The sequence below is a fragment of the Drosophila rhopaloa genome, unplaced genomic scaffold, assembly GCF_018152115.1.
Source record: "Drosophila rhopaloa isolate 14029-0021.01 unplaced genomic scaffold, ASM1815211v1 contig_3, whole genome shotgun sequence".
In the NCBI taxonomy this organism is placed as follows: domain Eukaryota; kingdom Metazoa; phylum Arthropoda; class Insecta; order Diptera; family Drosophilidae; genus Drosophila; species Drosophila rhopaloa.
The window spans coordinates 11,041,928-11,062,353 of NW_025335123.1; the positions used below are offsets into that span (position 1 = coordinate 11,041,928).

At 38.4% G+C, this 20,426-nt stretch overlaps 1 protein-coding gene across 1 annotated transcript in view; it reads right to left on the reverse strand.

Moving 5' to 3' along the window:
* Positions 1 to 20,426, reverse strand: part of LOC108038148 (teneurin-a) — a 157,460-nt gene that overhangs the window by 25,645 nt on the left and 111,389 nt on the right. Inside the window, 4 exon segments of the mRNA XM_044460888.1 lie at positions 12,710 to 12,736; positions 15,067 to 15,274; positions 15,506 to 15,652; positions 19,333 to 19,518. Of these exon segments, the coding sequence (XP_044316823.1) occupies positions 12,710 to 12,736; positions 15,067 to 15,274; positions 15,506 to 15,652; positions 19,333 to 19,518 (568 nt within the window).

Below are 20,426 nucleotides of genomic sequence, written 5' to 3' on the forward strand. Positions count from 1 at the left end.
ATTTTCAGCGATATTCGATAGATGTATCTAACGGCTAACAAGGCCAAAACGATCAACTTAAAATCAATGAAAGTGAAACCAAATTAAAAGCACAAAGCTGTAGGAAATCAAAAAACATTTGACCCGATATTGAAAATCGATTGTCGTGCTACCACGGGTCCAAATGCAAACCGAGCCAGTTGCCCTTGCAGTGTCCTCTGGCAGTGTTTAACCCTGCAAAAGTCTATTGAACAGGGACGCAGCTGCGCGACCCCAAATCATATCTCATTTCCATTTACATTTCCATTTAATGAGAAGAAACTATGGCAACCCACTTTCTTTGTCACTTTCTCCGAATAGACGGGGGTGCACCGATATCCGATTTCAAGTTTGCCAATTTATTATGACAAAGGGCACACAAAATATACTTTATATTTTCAATAAATGAAAAGCAGCAGGGGTCCTGCTTGCTGTTTCTTTATATACTTATACATAAATATATATATATGGAATGTGCAGACGTCCCTTGAAAGAAAATGCCGCAGTGAGGCTTAAAAGACAGGGGCGTTGGCTGAAAGGGGGGTTTCGGGAAAATTACCAAGGATATCGGAAACGAGCGCAATTGTTTGCACTAATTACTGCAGAGTCGGGGGTTTCCAAAGGGGGAGTTCTGTCCCCCGTCCTCAGGTGCAGCCTCTCCCCCCTCCCCCTCACCCCTTTTCAACTCCCTTTTCAGGGTCCGAATACTGCAGTTGGCCTCTTTTAACTTTTGTGCCAGCGCAAGTTCTCGAAAACATTTTCAAGTTTTCAAGTGTTGCAATTTCTCTCCCCTGCCACACCCCCTTTTTCCACTGTTGTTCCGCCCTCTCATCTTTTATTACCCCCAAGCACCGTCCCAATTATTTTTTTTCTTCCATTTTTCCTAACGGACATAAACACATAATGTACAGTATTTGGGTCAGAGTTTTATGTGCCCAGTTGCATTTTTATTAGGCGAGAGCAGAGGGGGTTGCGGGGGGAAAAGGGGGTTGGCGAAGGCGAAGGCCCATTGGAATTCTTGGAGAGCAGCGCTCTTCTTCACTGACTTCTAATTGCAATTGACCAAAGTCCGAGGTTCCGTGTTTAAAAGTCATGTCCAAGTGGCTTTTTTTTCCTTGCAAGTATGTGTGTCCGTGTGCCACGCCTACTACCCCAACCTCCCACAAAAAAAAATGAGGCGTTCCACCCAGGGTATTTTACCGACAATTTCATTTTTCCTGCCTCAATTCGATGCAATGAAGCAACATTTTATTTGAAATCAAACCGAAAAGCAAATTGCATGGATATAAGTTTTTTTTTTGTGCCAAGTGTGTGTGTAAGTGTGTGAGCTGAGTATTTTGTATGTATATACATATAAATAAATGTATATATGTGTGTATTCCAAGTCATTGAAGTGGTGAGAGCCATTGATTTTTATTTCGCATTTGATTCGTATCGTTTCATTTATTATTTATTTGATTTATTTGCACTGCAGCCAAGGAACCTTTTTTGGCCTGCTTCGTCGTCGGCTGGCCAGGTAAATCACTCATACGCCACCGACACTTGAATGTCTTCAGCACATTTCGTTTTGTTTGTTTTGCTTGCTGCGTCTCGTCTCGCTTCCATTCAATTCAATTCGGTTTGATTTGGTTATAAGAACAGTTTTCACTTTGATTTTGTTGCCATCGAAATGGAAATGCAGCACTTAGTGGTCGAGAAGTGAAGAGGGGCGAGAAAGCCCCGAGCAGCCATGCCAAAGACCCACATTACGTATACGCAACACTTTCGGAAAAAAATGTTAATTCGAGAAACGGTTCAGTTCGTTTCTAAGTGTGTTACTTTAATTTTATAATGGAATCACTCAAAAAGTTAATTCCTTGCCAGGGATTAGACATGTGTTTTGGGGTGAAATACCTAAAAACCGCTTATTTGGTAATAACTATTTATTAACACCTGGAGCTGAAACTCAAGATTTGTATTAAAATTTCTTAAATATTTTTGATTGATTAACTTTTTTCCTATTTGGCGTTAATTAATTTCAAACTATCAGTATGAACATATTTTATGCTGAGAGAAATATTAAATTATTTTGATTTCACTATAGCAACCTAATTGGTGGATTGTAAATTAAATTTTATAACACTAAACGGATTTATCTATGTTGTTGCATATTGGAAAATGTTGAAGTCAAAAGTTGTCCATTGTCAAATAGCCGAAGTTCTAGCCCCAAACATCTTTAAAGCTCTATCAACTGGTGACTCAGCGAATTTGTTGACATATTGGTAAATCCTTCCATTTATTTTCTGCACTAGCTCTTTTCAATCTTTTCAATCAGCTAAGCGTAATCATCATTATCAGTAAAGGCCACTCAAAATTATGAGGCAATAAAGGCATTAAGCCCACAAAAGTAATGGATATGCCAGACTGAAAGAGATCGGGATATATATATATATATGTGTATGTCAAAAAGGAGACGGAGATATATGTATAGGAAAAGCAATCTCGCCCGATGAAGTGAAAGCAATGCCACAAAAAATGTTCTAATCTCAAAAGATGCACGCCCTTTGCACCGGCTTTCGCCGCCTGTCCCCGCCTTTCACCACCCCTTCTCCCCCATTTTCCGCCCACCACCCACCGACTAATCGCCCTTGCAGCGAATGAGCAATAGAGGCAACAAAAGGAGGCGTAGGGGTATCCTAGAAAGGACCAAAAACCAGGAGCCGGCATTGTCGCCACTGCACCTTTTGTGTCAAAAGTGCACTTCCATTATTAGCGCATTGTGTGGGCGCGGGGGGGTGGAAAATGGTGAAAACCCGGGGGGGATGGCTGGTGGAAAATATGAGAAGCCCGCGCATAAAAGGAAGTGCATTTAATTTCTTTTCTTTTTGCTATTTCTTTTGCCCCTATTTTGTGTATGTGTTTGTGTGTGAAAACTCTGCTAGACAGCGAGGAGCAGCGGGAGTTTTTGGAGTGGGTGGGTGGATTTTTGTGGCCATTCATAAAGCGGCTGCCTGCCATTCATTTGCACCACCACCCCCTCTCTCCACCACGCCACCTCTTCTGCTAACTTGGCTTACCGCCGCACACAAAGTGGCGACGGCAGCATCGTCTTGCCATCATAAAAATTGAGCACGACTTAGTTGACTTTTGTGCATACAAAAGGACAACCCCCTACCCTCAAATACACACACTGAGACACAGTCACACACACATACATTCACCCACACACACCGAGAGAAAAAGGATATAATTTTAATTTGGCTTTATTTTCATGGCGCCCACGAGGATGCAGCTTCAGAGGAAGCTGGCAACAGAAACAAAGCCAGGACTGCAGGCGATTCGGTTTGGTTCGGTGGGTGGTTCAAGGAGGTGGTTCGGTGGGTGGTTCAAGGAGGTGGTTCGGTGGTTCAGGGGGGTAATTCAAGGAGGTGGTTCGGTGGGTGGCTCAAGGAGTTGGTACAAGGGGGCGGCTCACTGCGGTGGCCCGCTTTATGTTCATTTAGCCTGAAACAGTTTTTGAAACATTTTTCAGGCGAAAACCCTGGGCCACACTTTTCTTTTACGCTTTTGTAACCACGATAAATGTGCTTTATGTAGCGAGATGCCAGAGATGAGACCATTTTCACTGGCACCGAGGGGTTAAGGAGGCGTCTGTTTGTGTGTTTGGCTTGCCTGATGAAATGTTTCCTGCACTTTCGCCATTTCTTTTACTCGCTTCTGTTTGCATCTTGCGCCTTTTTCATTAAAAAAACGGCTAAAAGAAGGAAACGAAAAGAAAGAGAGTAGCGGACAAGCCGAAAATGGAAAAGAGGAGTACCTTCGGCGGGAAAAACCAAAACAATGGAAACGTTTCAACTGGTTTTCTAGTAAAAAAGGAGTAAGACTTAAAGTTTCTTTAAAAATTGTAATAATGGTTTGATTTTTAAGTTTTTGAAAAATATGATTTTCCTCTACTCCACACCAACATACAAAATTTGAATTAAAATTTAAAAATATGGCAGTGATTCCCATTATCAGATAATGCTGTAAGTAGCCTACCCTTTTAAGTAATATACAATTTTTCTGTTATTAACTATACTGATTACATTCCTTAGATGGCAATTTAGCGTCAATTTTGCCCATCGTCCCACAGACGAAGATGACAGCTGAAAAAATCCCTACACATTATAAATAAATAGCAGCTTCAGGGCGATTCTACGGGAAATTGCGAAGGGTGTGCGAAAAGGTGTGGACTGGAGAGTTGGAGCTGAAATAGGGACACACACTCACATACACACACACACACAAAGGCTGAGGCGTGTATAGAAAAGTTTGAATAGCATTTTTAAGTTTGCCATTTACCAACACACAGACGACGTCCGATAGGAGAGCAAAGAAAACCTTTAGTAGCGTGTAATTTGCACTTTGTAAATTTGCATAAAAGCTGCACACAAACATTGGGGTATGGGGGGCGGTTTGGGAAACCGGGGGGAAAACTGGCATAAGTCCAAGATAGAGACGATATGTAAATGCCATGCCATGTGTCGTCGCTTTAAGTAAGCAACTCTGGCAAAATTAGGGGGTGCGGTGGGGGTAGAGCGCCTGCATAAAATGCCATTCATTGGCTCCAACATTTCCATTTAGTTTCGGGGTTTTTCGCCTTCCATTTCGTTCAGTTTTTCATTACAGATTAGCTGGCGCCACCTGGCGGCTAATGCTGCCAGCTCACCAACACAGGCACACCGGTAAAACTCACACACATGCCGGAAAAGCATATCTACGCTTTCCACATTTTGGCTGTTCAATTTGATGCACACAAAACAAATTTCATTTGGCAGCATTTCACTACGAAATTCCCTGGTCACCGGGAAAAGCGGGCGGCGGGGTGGGGGGTGTCTGTGTGAAAATCCAGAGGGTTTGAGAAAACCGGGGACTGGCAGAGCACTAGATTGCATGACACTTTTGTCCCTAAGAAGATTACAGTTGCCACCTTTTGCCACCTGGCTTTAAAGGCAATGCAATGTAAATTGATCAAATGTTTTCGCCGTCTGAAAAAATGCTGGGAGCAAAAACTAAAATGGGCTAAGCAAAATGCGCACTTAAAGGGTTTTTGCACTGGGAAAAATATGATTTAAATTGATGACATATTACAAATTAATCCAACTAGGCATTTAACTGAACTAGGTTATACCTTACTTATGTAACCAATATTTATATTTCTTAATACACATATACATATGTTTAAATTTATTGTGATTTTTCTAGAAATTTAAATACAATATATTTAGTAATCCAATAGCTTCAATATATTTTTAGCAATTTAATATCTATTGCCTCATTACTCATTATCAATTGATCAGCAGACATTTAATTGCTTATACATAACCCTCAATCACTGATTAATATTAAAATGATTTTGTCTCTCATAATGAAAAATGTGTGGTTTATTTATCTAAAATATTACTATACGTTTCATCCCCTAATCATTAAATTTTATTTTTATTGCGATTTGAAGTATGTTCAGCAAACATACTAAAGTAAAACAATTAATAAATATTTGGCCTTAACACATGCATTGATAAGTGCATAATGGTAATTATCCAAATATTATTGTTTTTTTTTCTCTGTATAAATAGGCCTGATATTGAGGTTAATAAAGTATTTCCAAGAATCGTCTGCAACTCCTTTCGAATTTTTGCAAGGAAAGGCAGAAGGCTCCTGTTCGTTCCATTTCCTTCCATAATCATTCCGCACCTGAATGGTTGGGGTTCTTCGGGTGGATCGCCTTCATTTTATACCGCAATCAAAACAGTTTTCATCAACTTTTGCCGCAATGGCCGCATGCAACCCGCCCACTCATTTCTCATTTCTCATGTCGCCGCCACAATGGCACACGGCTTATACATTTTATAGTTATATGAAGCCATTACAGTGGTCTGTCTATACAACCACCACCCACTTTTCAGCTGGAGTGGCACGAAACCCAGTTTTGTAGCTTTGCAGTTTGCACTTCACTTAAATGCGGCGCGCGGCGACCGTCAAAAGAATAACAAAAATGTAAGCTCACCCAACCCAAAAGACCACCCACTCAATGGAAACTTATGACCATGAATGGTGGGGTTTTAGATTTTCAGGGGTCCACTGCTCCGCCGCAGGCCATTAAAAATTTTGTGCTGATGTCGAATTAGCGAGTGAAGCAACTGCAACTGGCTTCATATCCAGCCAACCCATACCATCCCCACAAACACATAAATATATCTAATCTCACATAAAAGTAATTACTTTCAGCTGCCGTTGTTGCTATCGAAAAATATTAAATTATATTGAGTGCACACACAGTGCGGCAGGACATGGGATATGCGATATGGATACACGGATACACGGATACACGGATACACGGATACGGATACGGCCATGGCTACAGCTATGGATCCCACGGATTGTAGAAGCCGTCGACCGCAGACCATAACTATGGCAAACTACCAGCCCCAATGTTTCCTTTTGGCCCGTCGACATATTTGCTTTTTTCCACATTTTTTGTGCGACTGCAGCGAAAATTCCGCGAATTTCACGTCGCTTTTTTCACATTTTCCCTTTTCTATTGGATGCCAGAAAAAAAGCAAAAAAATAAAAGAACAGGACGGCAAGGAGGGACTTATGGATATATGGACTTTGGCATAAAGTTGGCAGCGATCAAGCGATGTACACATATAGGGCTTATGCGAATATATATGCAACATATGAATTCTGAATATTTACAAAGGAGCTGGGTGGCAAAAAAAAAAAAGTTCGGTGAAATTAACTGGAACGTATTTCCATTCTTCGGGTGACCTGCAATTCTGGCCAAACTTCTTTAAATATCTTGAATTTATATATGATTTCAACAAAAATCACAATAAATCGTTGGCCATATTCAACAATATAATTATAATATATCATATTATTTGAAACAATCTGAATGGCTAAAAAGTAAAGCTCCTAAGCTTCCTAAAGTGCATTTAAAGTTCGAAGTTGTATATTTTGTTTATGATATTCATTCTGTGTCGTTCGGTTTTTTGCACTGCGCTTCTTTGTTTGTTTGGCCAGTTGTGTTTTGGCCATTTCTATTGGCCACGTTGACTGGAACAGGCTGTTAGCTGAAAGGGGCTAACAATCGTTCCCTTTTCCCCTGTTCCACTATCACATTCACCTCTTGCTGAAACCGTTTGTAACTTATACGGGTATTAATTTTGGTTTATGTGCAACTTGTACGCTGTAAATTCCTCCTTTTTTTCTAGCAGTTTTTCTCGTTTTTTCCCTTTGAGCAAGCGGATGACGATAAGAGAAGCAGCACAAACAATAACAATTCCGGAAAAGCTATAGTCCGGGCAATGGCCTCGTTGATAAGAGCAGAAAAACGCAGCAAGGATAACTGCAACTGCCTGTGAAAACATTCGGACTGGCGCCTTTTTAATTTATATATACACTATATCTGCATTCGAATGCATGGCAGAAGCACATGCGAAAAATAAACAAATATATGGGCCACATATTCAGGATATATCTGCTCCAATAAGTCTTGGCAACTTGAAGTCAAAAAAAAAACGGAAAAGAGCCAGAAAATAAATGGCAAATGTGGGAACGCCACAAGATCTAAATTCTCTTGGAAAATCTCAAAAGTACAGATAGATATTTTTTGTTTGTGGCGAAATCAGATATTTAAAAATAATACGGATATTTAGATTTATAAAATATATTGTATTGGACCAAAGAAAATTATCTCATAGTTTTTAGCCAATTACGAAATTTTTGTTCACAATATTTTGTTTTTGATAGTATTAAAACTTTTAGTAAGTTAACTTCTAAACATAATTTTGCTTACAGTGATAGTTAAAAAAAGGATAACGTTCCATTAATGTTATAAGTTTAGGTCGCCAAAAGCACAAGATCCGTATAATGTTAAATCAAGATTTATTACAATTTCATATCGGTAAATATCGCTTGAAAACAAGTTCGAGAAATAAATTCAGATAAACTTCTTCTGGGAATTCCGTATTGTCGCCTTATAATCTATTTGTATCAAAATTCCTATATCCTCGCCAGCATAAGCAGTTTTCTTATTTAGCGCACAGGATCAAGGATCAACCGCTTACGACACTTGACAGCCGGCAGGAACCGCAAAAAAACAGCTTAGCAGCAGTGGAAAAAGGGATGCCACCGAGCGACTGTCAGCGACAACCCTGCTCCATCCTGCTCCACCCACTCCATCGCCCCCCCGCTTTAAGTCACCAGTTTCCTTAGTAGCCACTTGATGACTGCCAGCAAGTTGACACTAATCAGTTTAGCTTTAGCCCGACGCAGACAACTTGATTTGCATACACAAATGTGCAGGGCTTGTGAATGGTGAGGGGCGTGGAAAATGGGGAGGGGGGTGCGGAAAATAGGGAGCGGAGGTGGTGAGAAAAGGGGTGGTGGGAAAACCACTTAAGCGGGCAACTAGCCACACCTAAACAGGCCGTCAGTCAGCGGGTCAGTTGGGGAAAAAAGAAAAATGTAAAGGAAAGGGGGCGGCTGTTTATCCATAGTCAGCCCACACTTAACCCCCTTTTTTGGCCCATTCTTAACCCGTTGCTGGGCTCCTTTTTACCCCTTTTTTTCTGCTCCCCCACAAAATGGCAGCCAAAACAGGAAGTAATCTATAGTCGCTCCGCCATTGTTTATTGTTTAATTTTTAGTCAACGTTGTTGCTGCTGTTGCTCAACTTTTGACTCCGGCCAAGTCTCCGTTCTGGTTATGCCTGCTTCCTGTTCGTCCTTCGTCCTTTTTGCCGCCCACCCGTCCACCATCCCAACTCGCTCGGCGTTTTCTTTGCCCGTTCCTTCTTGTATTATTTCTATTGTTAACAGTTTTTGCATTCGCCGCTGCAAGTAGCGAAAACTTTTCACAATGGACCTTTGTTCCACCCCCCTTCCCCGGTTTTTCCACCCACCACCCCTGTTAGCTGCCCTGCTTTTCAACGATGCCACTTGAGCACTACAAAAGGAAAAAAAAAATATATAAAAAAAAAGAGGACACCGAAAGGAGCGGAGAGCGCAACAGCAGACAAAGACGGCCCAAAATGCGAAAGACGAAGACGTTGACAACGGCGGCAGCCTTGCACCCCAAACAGCCCCAAGCCACCCACAACCCCACCCACTGCCCTCTACCACACCCCCCCACCCAAAGTCATGACACGCCCGTATCGCATTTACTTGGATTTCGCTTTATCGGAGCGGCAAGGAAAACAGCAACCCGCCGACGACGACGACAACAACGTCACCCAGTTTCCATGGCATCATCATCTAGTTTTTCTTTCCGTTTTCCATACACCGAAAAACAAAATCGGAGTCTTCAGCAAATGGCTCGATTCAAATCTCTGAATTTGGAACAATTGGGTATTTTCACCGAACAACAACAGATACAAATTCTATATAAAGTTTTGCTATAAAGATTACAAAATAATATATATTGATATTTTTCGTTACAGTTCTAAGATACATGGAGTATTTCCCAAAAGTCGTTAATAGTGCATTAACTTGTTATTGGACCTGTACTATAATTTAGTTATCGGTTTTTTAAACCACGATTCTTTACCATTTTAATAATTTTAAAAGCGTCTACATTTTAAAAGCTACTACTATGTAGTTTAAAAATATGACAGAAATTATACTTGCAATAGCAGTTTAATTTTTATAACATACTCAAAACTATTCATATATATTAAAAACCACTTGTTTGAAAGCCCATTCTATTTTGTTGTTTGATTAAAAATCGATTAGTATTTTTATAAAATATGTTGTCGATATATATATGTCTTATATAAAATTTTCCTATGTGCATTGTCTGGTTTTTCAACTGATATCCTCTTCTTTTTCCGATTTGCTTTAGTCAAGAAAAATTCCTTATAATTGCGTTGCGGTGCCGTCCACATTCACAGGAGCAACTTATGGAACAGCAGTACTCCAGACAGAAAAGCAATTCTTAAAGTTTAGGGCTTAAATCCCATATTATAGGTACAAAAAATAGTTGACTAATCTCTTGCCGGCTAAAAGACTTAATTAATTCTGTAAAAATCAGTTAATTACGGGCTTCATTTGTGCCGGGGTCATATAATGATCGAATCGAATAACACTGAAACCCGTTCATTAACTTAATATTTTTTTTTAATTGATGCCCATACTTTTTTCCACTATTTCACAATTAATCCCGACGGATGGTGCACATTCTTTTATATTTTTTAGCCCACTATTGAGCATTTCCTTGACTCTTATTTTTATACAGTTGTAAGGTCATATTTAAGAGTAATATATATTGAACACTGCATTACTTGTTATACATTTCACCACATATACTTTTGAGGGACTTCTGCAAGGGCAATTTAAAACTTCGGACTGCCGAAGAATACTTTTTGCATTGACAGTTTAAAAATATATATATACATATATTTAACGAAAAAATACATAATTAAAATACGGGAAACGTAAAAAGTAACGCAAAAACCTGATGGAATAATTTGCATTATAAATTGTTTGTAAAGAATTTTCTGTTCTTCCTTAATTTTTTTGTTTTGCTTTTATAATACTTTGATTTTTTTCTTCTTTTTTAATGCATAATTTTATTTGTGTTGGAGCGGATGGATGGATGTATGCGTGTGGATATGTGTGTAATTGGGTGAGTTTTGTTGTATTTGGAAAACATATAAACAAATGGCTTAGACGCAGACAATTAGGACATTTAGGGATACGTTTGGGGGTTTTGTAGGGATGTTTTTTTTTTCTTTTCTTTGTTATTTTTTTGAGTGATAACATATAAGGATATACAGATATTTTCTTTCGTTTTACTTGCATTTTTATTAGCTTTGATTGGTTCTTTCTTTGTCTTTGTTCTGCTGCTGACCTTTGGGTTTTTATTTTTTATTTTATTGGATGGGAAACCTAACGAGTTTCTGTTTTTGTATACTTAATTCCTTCGTTTGGTTAACAAAACATCGACAGATATATAAATCGATACGGAAACTAATAAAGTGATTCACATTTGATGAGATTTGTTTACCATAAAAAGCTTTGATCAAAAATCAAACGAAAACAAAGAAAAACATAAAGAGATCAAGAGATTGAGAGAGATGAGGGAGGAAATCGGTGGAGTTTCGTTGATGAAAAATCAAAAAAAGAATAAAATAACGATTGGGGGACATTTTGTGGTGACAGACATATAGAAAAAGTGAGAAAAGGTAGTGGAGAACCTCGGGAAAAATCAACCAAAATTCTGCTCGAAATGCTCACATGCCAAACTATGAGTAGAGTAGAGGAAAAAAATCATAACAAAATTATTTCGATGACTTTCGTTTTGGGTAATGGGTTAGTATGAGTGTTAATATCGCTGGTTGATTGGCAAAAGGAAAAACACAAATCGGAAATCAAACTAAATACACATATAGACACGGTACACATAACACATACAATTATTTATCTATATATATATATATATATGTGTGGATATATATATATCGAGATTCTCTCATCTGGCCCTATAAAGTATGCCAACGAAAAACGATGAAAATTAATATGGAAATAAATATGAAAAATATACTCATGATATGCAAGTGTTTGTTTTTTTTTCTTTGCGAGTGAGCGTGCTGGTGTGTTGGTGAGATAAAAAAATTATGAATGCATTTTTTTCGCTGTTAATTTTTATTTTTGTTTTTGTTGTCTTCACTCTTCTTGTTGTCGTGTTTTATTTACATGAATGATTTGTTGACTTTTCGATCTCTGTGTTTTTGCGGTTCTCAGTTTTTCTGTGTGTTAATATGTAATTTAAAATCAACAAAAAAATCATTATATGCAAGGGTGGTGCGAATATGGTAGGTGCTCGTACAATTATAATGCAATTAAAGCCGTGGGGCATTTGAACGCTGAACCACAATTTGGGGAAAAAACTTCAAAAGTCAATTGCAGGCTTTTCATATCTATTTTTTTAAAAGAATTTTTAAGCTGTTTGTGGTATTAAAAATGAAGGATAAATTTGTATTTCTCCAAAAAAAAAAGGTTAATATATTCTTAGTTTTACTCTTTTATTTTTATGATATTTCGAAAAGTTATAAACTGTATGCTTTTAAAATTAATTGAATAAAATATTTACTTTTATGTACGTTTTCATAGATGTCGAGTCTCAAACGTTTAGTTTCATAGACAGATAGGTTGTATTTTAATGCATTAGTACTAAAATATTCATTTATAATAGAAAAAGTTACATGATATACAATACAAGTTAGATTTGGGTTTTGAAAATCACTTCAAAAATCAAGGTTTAAGTTTTAAAATATAAAAAAACAGCCATTAAAGTTCCCTAACTAAAGCTGCAACTGATTTTAGAGAGGGAAGATATAGGTGATAAAGGTGAGTGATCCAAAATACGATGATGAGAGAGGCCACCTATTTTTGTGAACCAAAAGGTCCCGTGTGTGATTTGATGGATGCATTTTACGGATCAAAAACCGAAAGCGAAAAACAAAAGTCGATGCATTCTGTGAATGGATAAGTGGATTCGATGGATCGTTTGGATGCTTGGATGAGGAGAACATAAAATCCAGAATCAACTGAAGAAGATGCGACTGTTACAAAGATTTTGGTTTTTGGTTTTTTTCTTTTCTGTTTTAGAGTACCCAAAAACTGTACGTCTGTGTTTCCTTTTTTAAGTGTTTTTTTTTTCGACTTACCAAGGTGTGAACGAGCTCCAGAAGAGACTACAAATTCACGGGTTGAAACGTAGGATTTTTTTTGTGATTTTTTTTTTTTTTTGATTTTGATTTGCATGTAGGAAATGCATTTTGATTTGGTGTTGAAATTTGATTTGGATTTGATTTTTTTTGTTTTGGTTTAGCACACAACATGAAGGTATCGAGCCACAGCAACAGAGTAGGACAGTACACAATTAATTGACAGGACAATAAAAAAGAAATCAAAAGACAAAAATGCGTTTCGTTAACGAATTGATCAAACTTTGATATTGCTTAACAATTGGTAATAATTTTTTTTTTTTTGGTTTGGTTTTACTTTTAGCATACCTAAGGTGGAGATTTGTACTTTCATAGCTTAGTGAACCAAAGAGATACGAAACGGAAGTGGAAACGAAAACGGAAATGTAAACGAAACGGAAAAGGAAACGACACGCTGAGAAATAAACGGAAAATAACACATTTGACGAACACACTTAGTCGGATGATGAGACGAAGACGAAGACAGAGACGGAGACGGAGATCGGCAGACGTCTTCGGGGCTTGACTGACATATCATCTTGGTTGGTTTAGTATGGTTAGTTGGTTAAATGCGGAACGGAAACGGAAACGCAACGAAATGAAATTAAGATCGAAAAGAAGGGGGGAACGGGAAATTGTAAACGAACGAGTAACTCATAATCAATTTCGCTCATCGGTCTTCCTCAGTTTTTGGGAATCCTCTCCTCTTGGTCTTGGCATCGGCGTAGTTCTCTTTTTTTTTTGAGGGGGTTTAAATAAGAATTGAAATCATAGCAACAACTCAAGAGACACGCTATATAGGTTTTATATTGATATACAATGACAGACTATACTTCGCTTAAGAAACCAAACGAAAGCAAATCAAATGTAAAGTTAACTATTGATAATGTAGCTAGGTCTGGTCTTAGTTTCTTAGTTTTACACTCGATCTGATCGATCACTTACTCATCGATGGAGGCCTAACTTCGGGAGATTTTTTATATCATTTGTTTTGGTTATTTTTTATATTTTGTATTTTTTTTTTTGGGGTAAGACGAACACAAGGAGGTTTAACACTAGACAACACACATACTCAATGAAGTGCTATCATTATATTTCGCTTTTCTCGTAATGCTCTTATTAATAAGTTCTAAATTTTCTTGCTCCATGTAGAGTTCGAGAGAATGAGAGAAATGAGGCGGCAGAAAGGAATGGAAACAAAATGGAAAGCAAACGAGGGGCAAGGATCAAGGATCCCTGCCCAAAAGCAAAAAACTAAAAAAAATCAATTGAAGATGGTAAATATTTTTTTTAAGAAAACTGTGGAAATATATATTATTTTCGGTTTTTTTTTCGCTCTGGAAGTAGTCATCAGCAGCGTCTGATTCTTCTCATTGGCTTGGCATTTCCCAGGCGGGCAAGAAAAGAAAAAGCTCAAACTAGGAAAATGTTTCGTTTCGTTTTCCTCTTCTTTTTTTTTGGTGGTGGGATAAATCAAAAGAAATAAGGATCAACTAAATGTATAACCAAAACGAATCGAAACGGAACGGTGGGAAAGAGAACTCAGAGGAACAAGAGAAAAGAAAACTTTCAAAATTCAACATTTTGACTTGAGATTCTCACATTCTCATCTCAATATTCTTTTTTATTTTTTTTTTTTTCAGCGCATAAATGATAGACTCATTGAGGGGAGAGAGGCGTTCGGGATTGTGGGAATGTGAATGGGTTTAGATTTTCATTTCTTTTGCTTCTTCTTGGTTTTTTTTCGACTGATTGATTGATTGAGACTACTGGCAGTGTGTTTAGTTGAAGTTGGTATAAAACATAAACAATTTTTTTTTTTTTTTCGTAAAGCATAACGTAAAAATATGGCATATATGTATATATAGCTGGTTAGATGGGCCATATGGTATTTAGTTATATACACATATATATGCTTCATATAGAATAAATTTGAGCTTTTTCCCTTCATTGCACCCGTAAAGCTTAAAGAATACACACAGAACCGAAAACGGAAAAAGTTCAAACGCAATTCCAATAAAAAATTTCTCAATTGCAGACCGAAACGTCCCCGTATAAATATTGTGGATATACGCGGGATGATCGCCGTCTGCAACTCAAAAAACGGAAATGAAAAGATCGAACTTGAAACCGAAAAGATTTGAACTGAGAAAGGAAACTCAAGAGTCGCTCAATGGCAGGCCCTCTCACATATGGTCATTTGGGGAATCCCTGCGCACTAAGAGTCAGACGCATACGTATATGGTATATGGTATATGGTATATAGAGGCTATAGGGGCGCTACGTGGTACGACTTAGTTCTAGATCAAATCACTTACTTCTCGCTGTACTCGTCCATGTGGGCGTACGACTGCACCGAGTTCTCCTCGATCAGGAACTTGACCCTCTGGTAGAAGGAGGCCGTGACCGAGGGCGGTTGTTTCCGGAGCAAGACTTCCACGGGATCGTTGGACGACAGGCACATTATGTGCTCCGAGCAGGCGGGATGTGAGCAGCACTCGCTGTCCGAACAGTCGGTCATGCCGTCTATATGCAAGGTATCAAGGTAACATAACAATATCAGTTATACAATTTTTAGAATATTCCATACTACACTTGCAATGGTTAATCTATTGAAAAATTAGTTACCATTACAGGTCAAAATCATATTAATATGTTGTTTATTCTTTAAAAATATTATCTTCTTGGATCAAGTTTAAGCAAGTCTTATAAAATACTTAAAACTTTATAAACTTTTATTTAATAACTTCATCTTACCGCCATCATTGTCGATATTATCCTTGCAATTCAGTTCCAGTGCGATGGAACAATCACTTCCTGCCCATCCCTCAATGCAATCGCAACGGTACTCGCCATTTTCCAGGGTACATTGTCCATGTCGAGAGCATCCATTTTCGCAGCCAGCTGTGGTATTAAAATTTGTTTCATTTAATAAATACAAATTTCAAGGGTTTTGAGCTTTTATAATAAATAAAAACTGACTTATAAAACTGGTTCCCTTGCTAAGTACTACAAGTTCGTGTTGCTTTCTTATCGAGTAATTTAACAAGCAATCTATTCGCCTTTTGTATAGCACTTTATTTAACGGACTGAGATTTTTGTGCCAAATGGTTTGCTGTAATTAAGAGTAAACTGCCCGGATCGAGTGGCGCTTCAAATTGAATGATAACACCCGTGCCCATCCATTGCCATCCATTTCCACGGGTATTTCCATTTAAAAACCCAACCCCATTCCCGATCCCGGCAACACCGAGTCAACATCATGAATATAAAAATAATGTTGATGTTTGCTCTCACTCTCAGTGGCAGTTAACCTTTGGCAGAACACTCGGCGAAATGTTGGGTAAACATAAAAACCCAACGAAACGTAACCTAACGATAGATGATTTGGCCCCATTTTTACGTTTTTTTTTCCCGGCTTTATTTGTTTGTGCCATGACAGCATTTGACGCAAAGTTAATGTCACTTGACATGTGTCATTTGCGAAATGGGGTAAGGTAGCGCCATCCTCTTTTAAGGCCTTCTTTTTTTTTTTTGGTTGCCCCTTACACCCCATTTCGATGGGGGAAAGGGGAAAGGAGAAAGATGGGGGGCTGCTAACTCAGCTTCCGGCATGTTAAAAAGTTTGCGGCGCATAAAATGACTTCCCTGGTTGTTACTGCCTTCCTGTTTACGAGTAGCCCCCTCCCTTTCCATCGCACTCGTGCCGTCTCTTTCGCTGAGTGCGTGTTTGTGTGCACATATTGGCAATAACTTCAAGTGGTCTTGCAAATATTGAACTCTCGGGGCGGCAAGAAGGGGGAATATGTCAAATCTGTTGACTGGATTAGACCTCGAACCATGGGAACTATAAAAATCCCAGCGAAATGGCCAAGTTTACTGCATACAAACTGGATTTAAGTTAAAGAAACAAGGGCAAAACAAGCCTGACTATTTGTAACTAAAAAAGTTAAAATGAATAATTCAACGAGAACAGCACTTAAGAAAAAAAACTAATGTGAATGACCATCCACTCTACGTTTTAAACACTAATTCCAATAAGTGTTTCATACCATTTAGGAAAATATTTATATGTTTATTGTTTTCGCAATCCGAATCGAATTCATTCTGCCATTCGTATTCCCATTATATATTTTTTTAAGTTCAAGTTTGCAAGCCGTACTATTTTTCATTATTTGTATTAAGCACAATACTGTCGACAGGTTTTTCACCTATCAATTCGAACCCCTTCCCCTTTGGCTTTTCCACAATGCAAAGCTTATTTCTCCTCTATTTTATCACTTTCGGCGTACAAATCCCCCGTTTTTTATGCCTCGCCATTCAAAAAATGTTGTAATCTCCCCAAACACACTTCTGCACATATTTTACAATCCATAATAAAATCACAGCTAGCATAAAAAATGAAAAAAAATAAACCCAAGCGATGGGGAAAACATTGTAAATATTTGAATGAGACGGAGGGTGATAGAAAAGGGAATAGACATTGTAGATGGAGGTTTTAGGGAGTCGGACATCTAAATGTAACTACGACATTGAGTATGCATGTGGCTTTCGGGGGTCTGTACCCCTAGAAATCCTCGAAAAAAAAGAGAAAACAAAAAAAACGTCCTTTTTTGCCCCTGAAGAGGGCCAACTGAGTGGAGTTTTTGGTAGCGCGTAATTCACTGGAAATCTCTGTTTCGAATTCAATCAAGTCTGCTGCATTGAATTCGCCTACTAACTGCATTTCTGCAGGTCTAATCCGTTCAGAGACCCCCTTTTGGATGTGCACCGCCCATGGGCAGCCCCCTTTTTTCGGCTATACAAAGTCGTTCTATCTATTTGGAAATTTTCTAGCTAGAACGAACTACTCATAAGAGCCCCTCTGAATGTTTTCATATCATTTAAATTATAGCTCTATTTGTTTTTAGGGAAAATAATATAATAATTATTGAAATTTTGTGTTGAAAATTATACAAAGAATTGTTTAGAAATCACTAAGAGTTAGAGTCAAGGATTATGTACTTTCACCTACGATTGTACTTATGTTTTTATTGGTATACAGAATAAGTTAAAATTGCTGGCAGTATATGGTAACTTAAGAGAGGATATGGTTTTTCAAGCTAAACATTATATCGTTATACAAACTACATATATTTTCTTACTATTCCTTTAAGTAACCCATATATGGCAACACTGAGGCAAAGTCGTTAAGTACATTCTAAAAATACAAAACCGAAAACCAGACACAGATACCATACCATATGGCGCCCCCCTTTTGGTGCGCCCCCCTCCTCCTTCGCATATGCGGCACTTGAATCGATTGAAAAAGTGTTTCCCGGGGGGGTAGAAAGAGTGAGGGGGGTGGGTGGTGAGGGTGGGCAAGATTGCTTGTGACTCTGAATGACGTCGGAAGTTTTATTGGTTTTGCACACGTCAACGAAATGTTGATCGCGGAGCTGGGGTGGTTTTAGCCCCCCTTTTTGTTTTCGGGGGAGAGGGGAGTCGTAATGCCATTACATGCATGCCTGGCCCGCCGCCAGGGGGCGCCACACGTCTCGATGTTTTTGTAACATGACTGTTTGTTTTTAAAGTTTTAATCACTGTCAATCGATAGCTACTTATCATGCTGCAGTGCCTGCCTTTCGTCCCCGAAAAAGTCGTATCCTGCTGTTCCTACTTTTCATTGATGTTGTTTTTTGGTTGCCTCAAACAACATGGTTAAGTCATGGCGGCAAAACTGTCAAACGCACTTCCAGCCACAAAAAAAAGGGCAAAAATGGCAGAGGAGGGTGGCATTCACGGTAGATTGGGTGGGGAAAACTGTTGGAAAGGGTTCAAAATTCCCTAAAGAGGGGGCGCAAATCAAAGGGTTCTGGGACGGGGCAGAACTGAAGTGGAGAGCAAATGGCGTAAACATGTACAAAATACTTTGGTGCATCGACTCCCAGACAGCAAGAAAAAAGCCCGAAAATAGGAATTGATAAAAAGCACGACAGCAACGTTGGCAAAAAAAAAAAACTTAAACATCAGCTACACTGACAGTGGGCGGCAGCGGTGTTGGGGGGCGTGGCAGCTGCAGCAAACGCCGCAAAGTTGCTGTTGCAAAGTAACTGGCGGCACTGCATAGATTTCAGCTACTGCCAAAAAGTACGCACATTCAAGTTAAATTCGAAAGGCTTGGAGTTTTACTTAGTCTTTCCTTTTTTTCTTGATATTTTTCTAGCATTTTTATAAAACTATTTAGTTTACTGCCTGCCAGAGATACAAATTTAGAGGCCTGTGCTAATTGAATTCTATAAATTTGGTCTATGTCTACTTTTTCAAATTATTTTTATATTTTGTTAATTTACAGATGTTATGTCGATATTGCATTTTTTTTACGTTTTAAATATTCAAACTTCTTAAGAACGAATGTGTATTTTATAAATGTTTTTTTTTGTAATTTCTTATTAAGACATGTTAACCTATAGTTATCCTATACTTGTTCTCCTATTCATTTTCGAACATGAAAAAGTGGATAATACTCAAATTAAATTTAAATTAATTTGATTAGATATTTTTAACTGTGTAGTAATCCGGGAAGGAAACTACGGTTTACTTACGCAGCGTGCAGTGACGACCATTCCATCCTTGGGAGCAGACGCAGGTGCCATTTTTGCATTGGCCATGTTCAGAGCAGCGGGAATCGCAGGGCAGTTGGTCGCAGAGGTTGCCAGTCCATCCGGAATTGCAGCGGCATTTACCGGACTCACACACTCCATTCCGGCCACAATCCAAACTACAGACAGCTGGAGAGAAAAGAAAAAATATGACATGAAATTAGCATGTGAAAGCATTTATCAATCAATTTTATATTATAATATTTAATATATGACTAATTTTTGACAACATTTGACCTTAATTTCCTTACTTCTCCCTTAATGTAAAGGCATAAGCATTTTCTGGATCCTATTTTTCTATCCAATTTTCATATTTGTCCATGTGCGCATTTAAATTCATTAAAGCTTCTGTTCCACAGGACCCTCCACGTAAAGTGGCAGGAGTAAAAGGCGGTCGGGTGTTGGGAGCCATAAAAACAGCATTATAAATGTTACATTTACGTGGTGGCACACTTTGCTAACAAGACCCACACCGCCATGCCATTTCCACTCGCATCCCCCCACTTTACTTTTCCGGAGATGTCGCTTTTCCTCTCGTCTCGACTGAGGGATTTTCCCGGGGAAATGGTCAACTGTTCTGGTTCATAAGTTGGTTCATAGGTTGGATGTACGATTACTTCACGGATATTGATTTAGCGAACATGACTTGCTTGGCTTAAGTTTTGCCTTTAGAAATTGTTGGAATTCAAAAGGAGGTCTTTAGAAATTTCAACAAATTTCAGTTTTCTGATGAGAAGCGTTAAAAAGTTATAGAACTAACTTTATTTAAAAGTAACACAGTAATGCATCTACCTATTTAAGCATTATTCAAATATGCTGTAAAATTTTATTATTTTAAATTTTAAAAATCTGAGATTCCAAAAATGAGCTCATGTTTTATTTAAGCTCTATCTTGCCAAGAATTTTGAATTATACATTTTTCATTGGATTGGTTCAGGGATTTCCTGTTTTCTCGCTTTGCCCCGGCTTTAATTTATGGTTAAGTTCATAATCTGGCTTTTTGGGGGTTGCTTCACGACCCCATGACTTTTGTTACC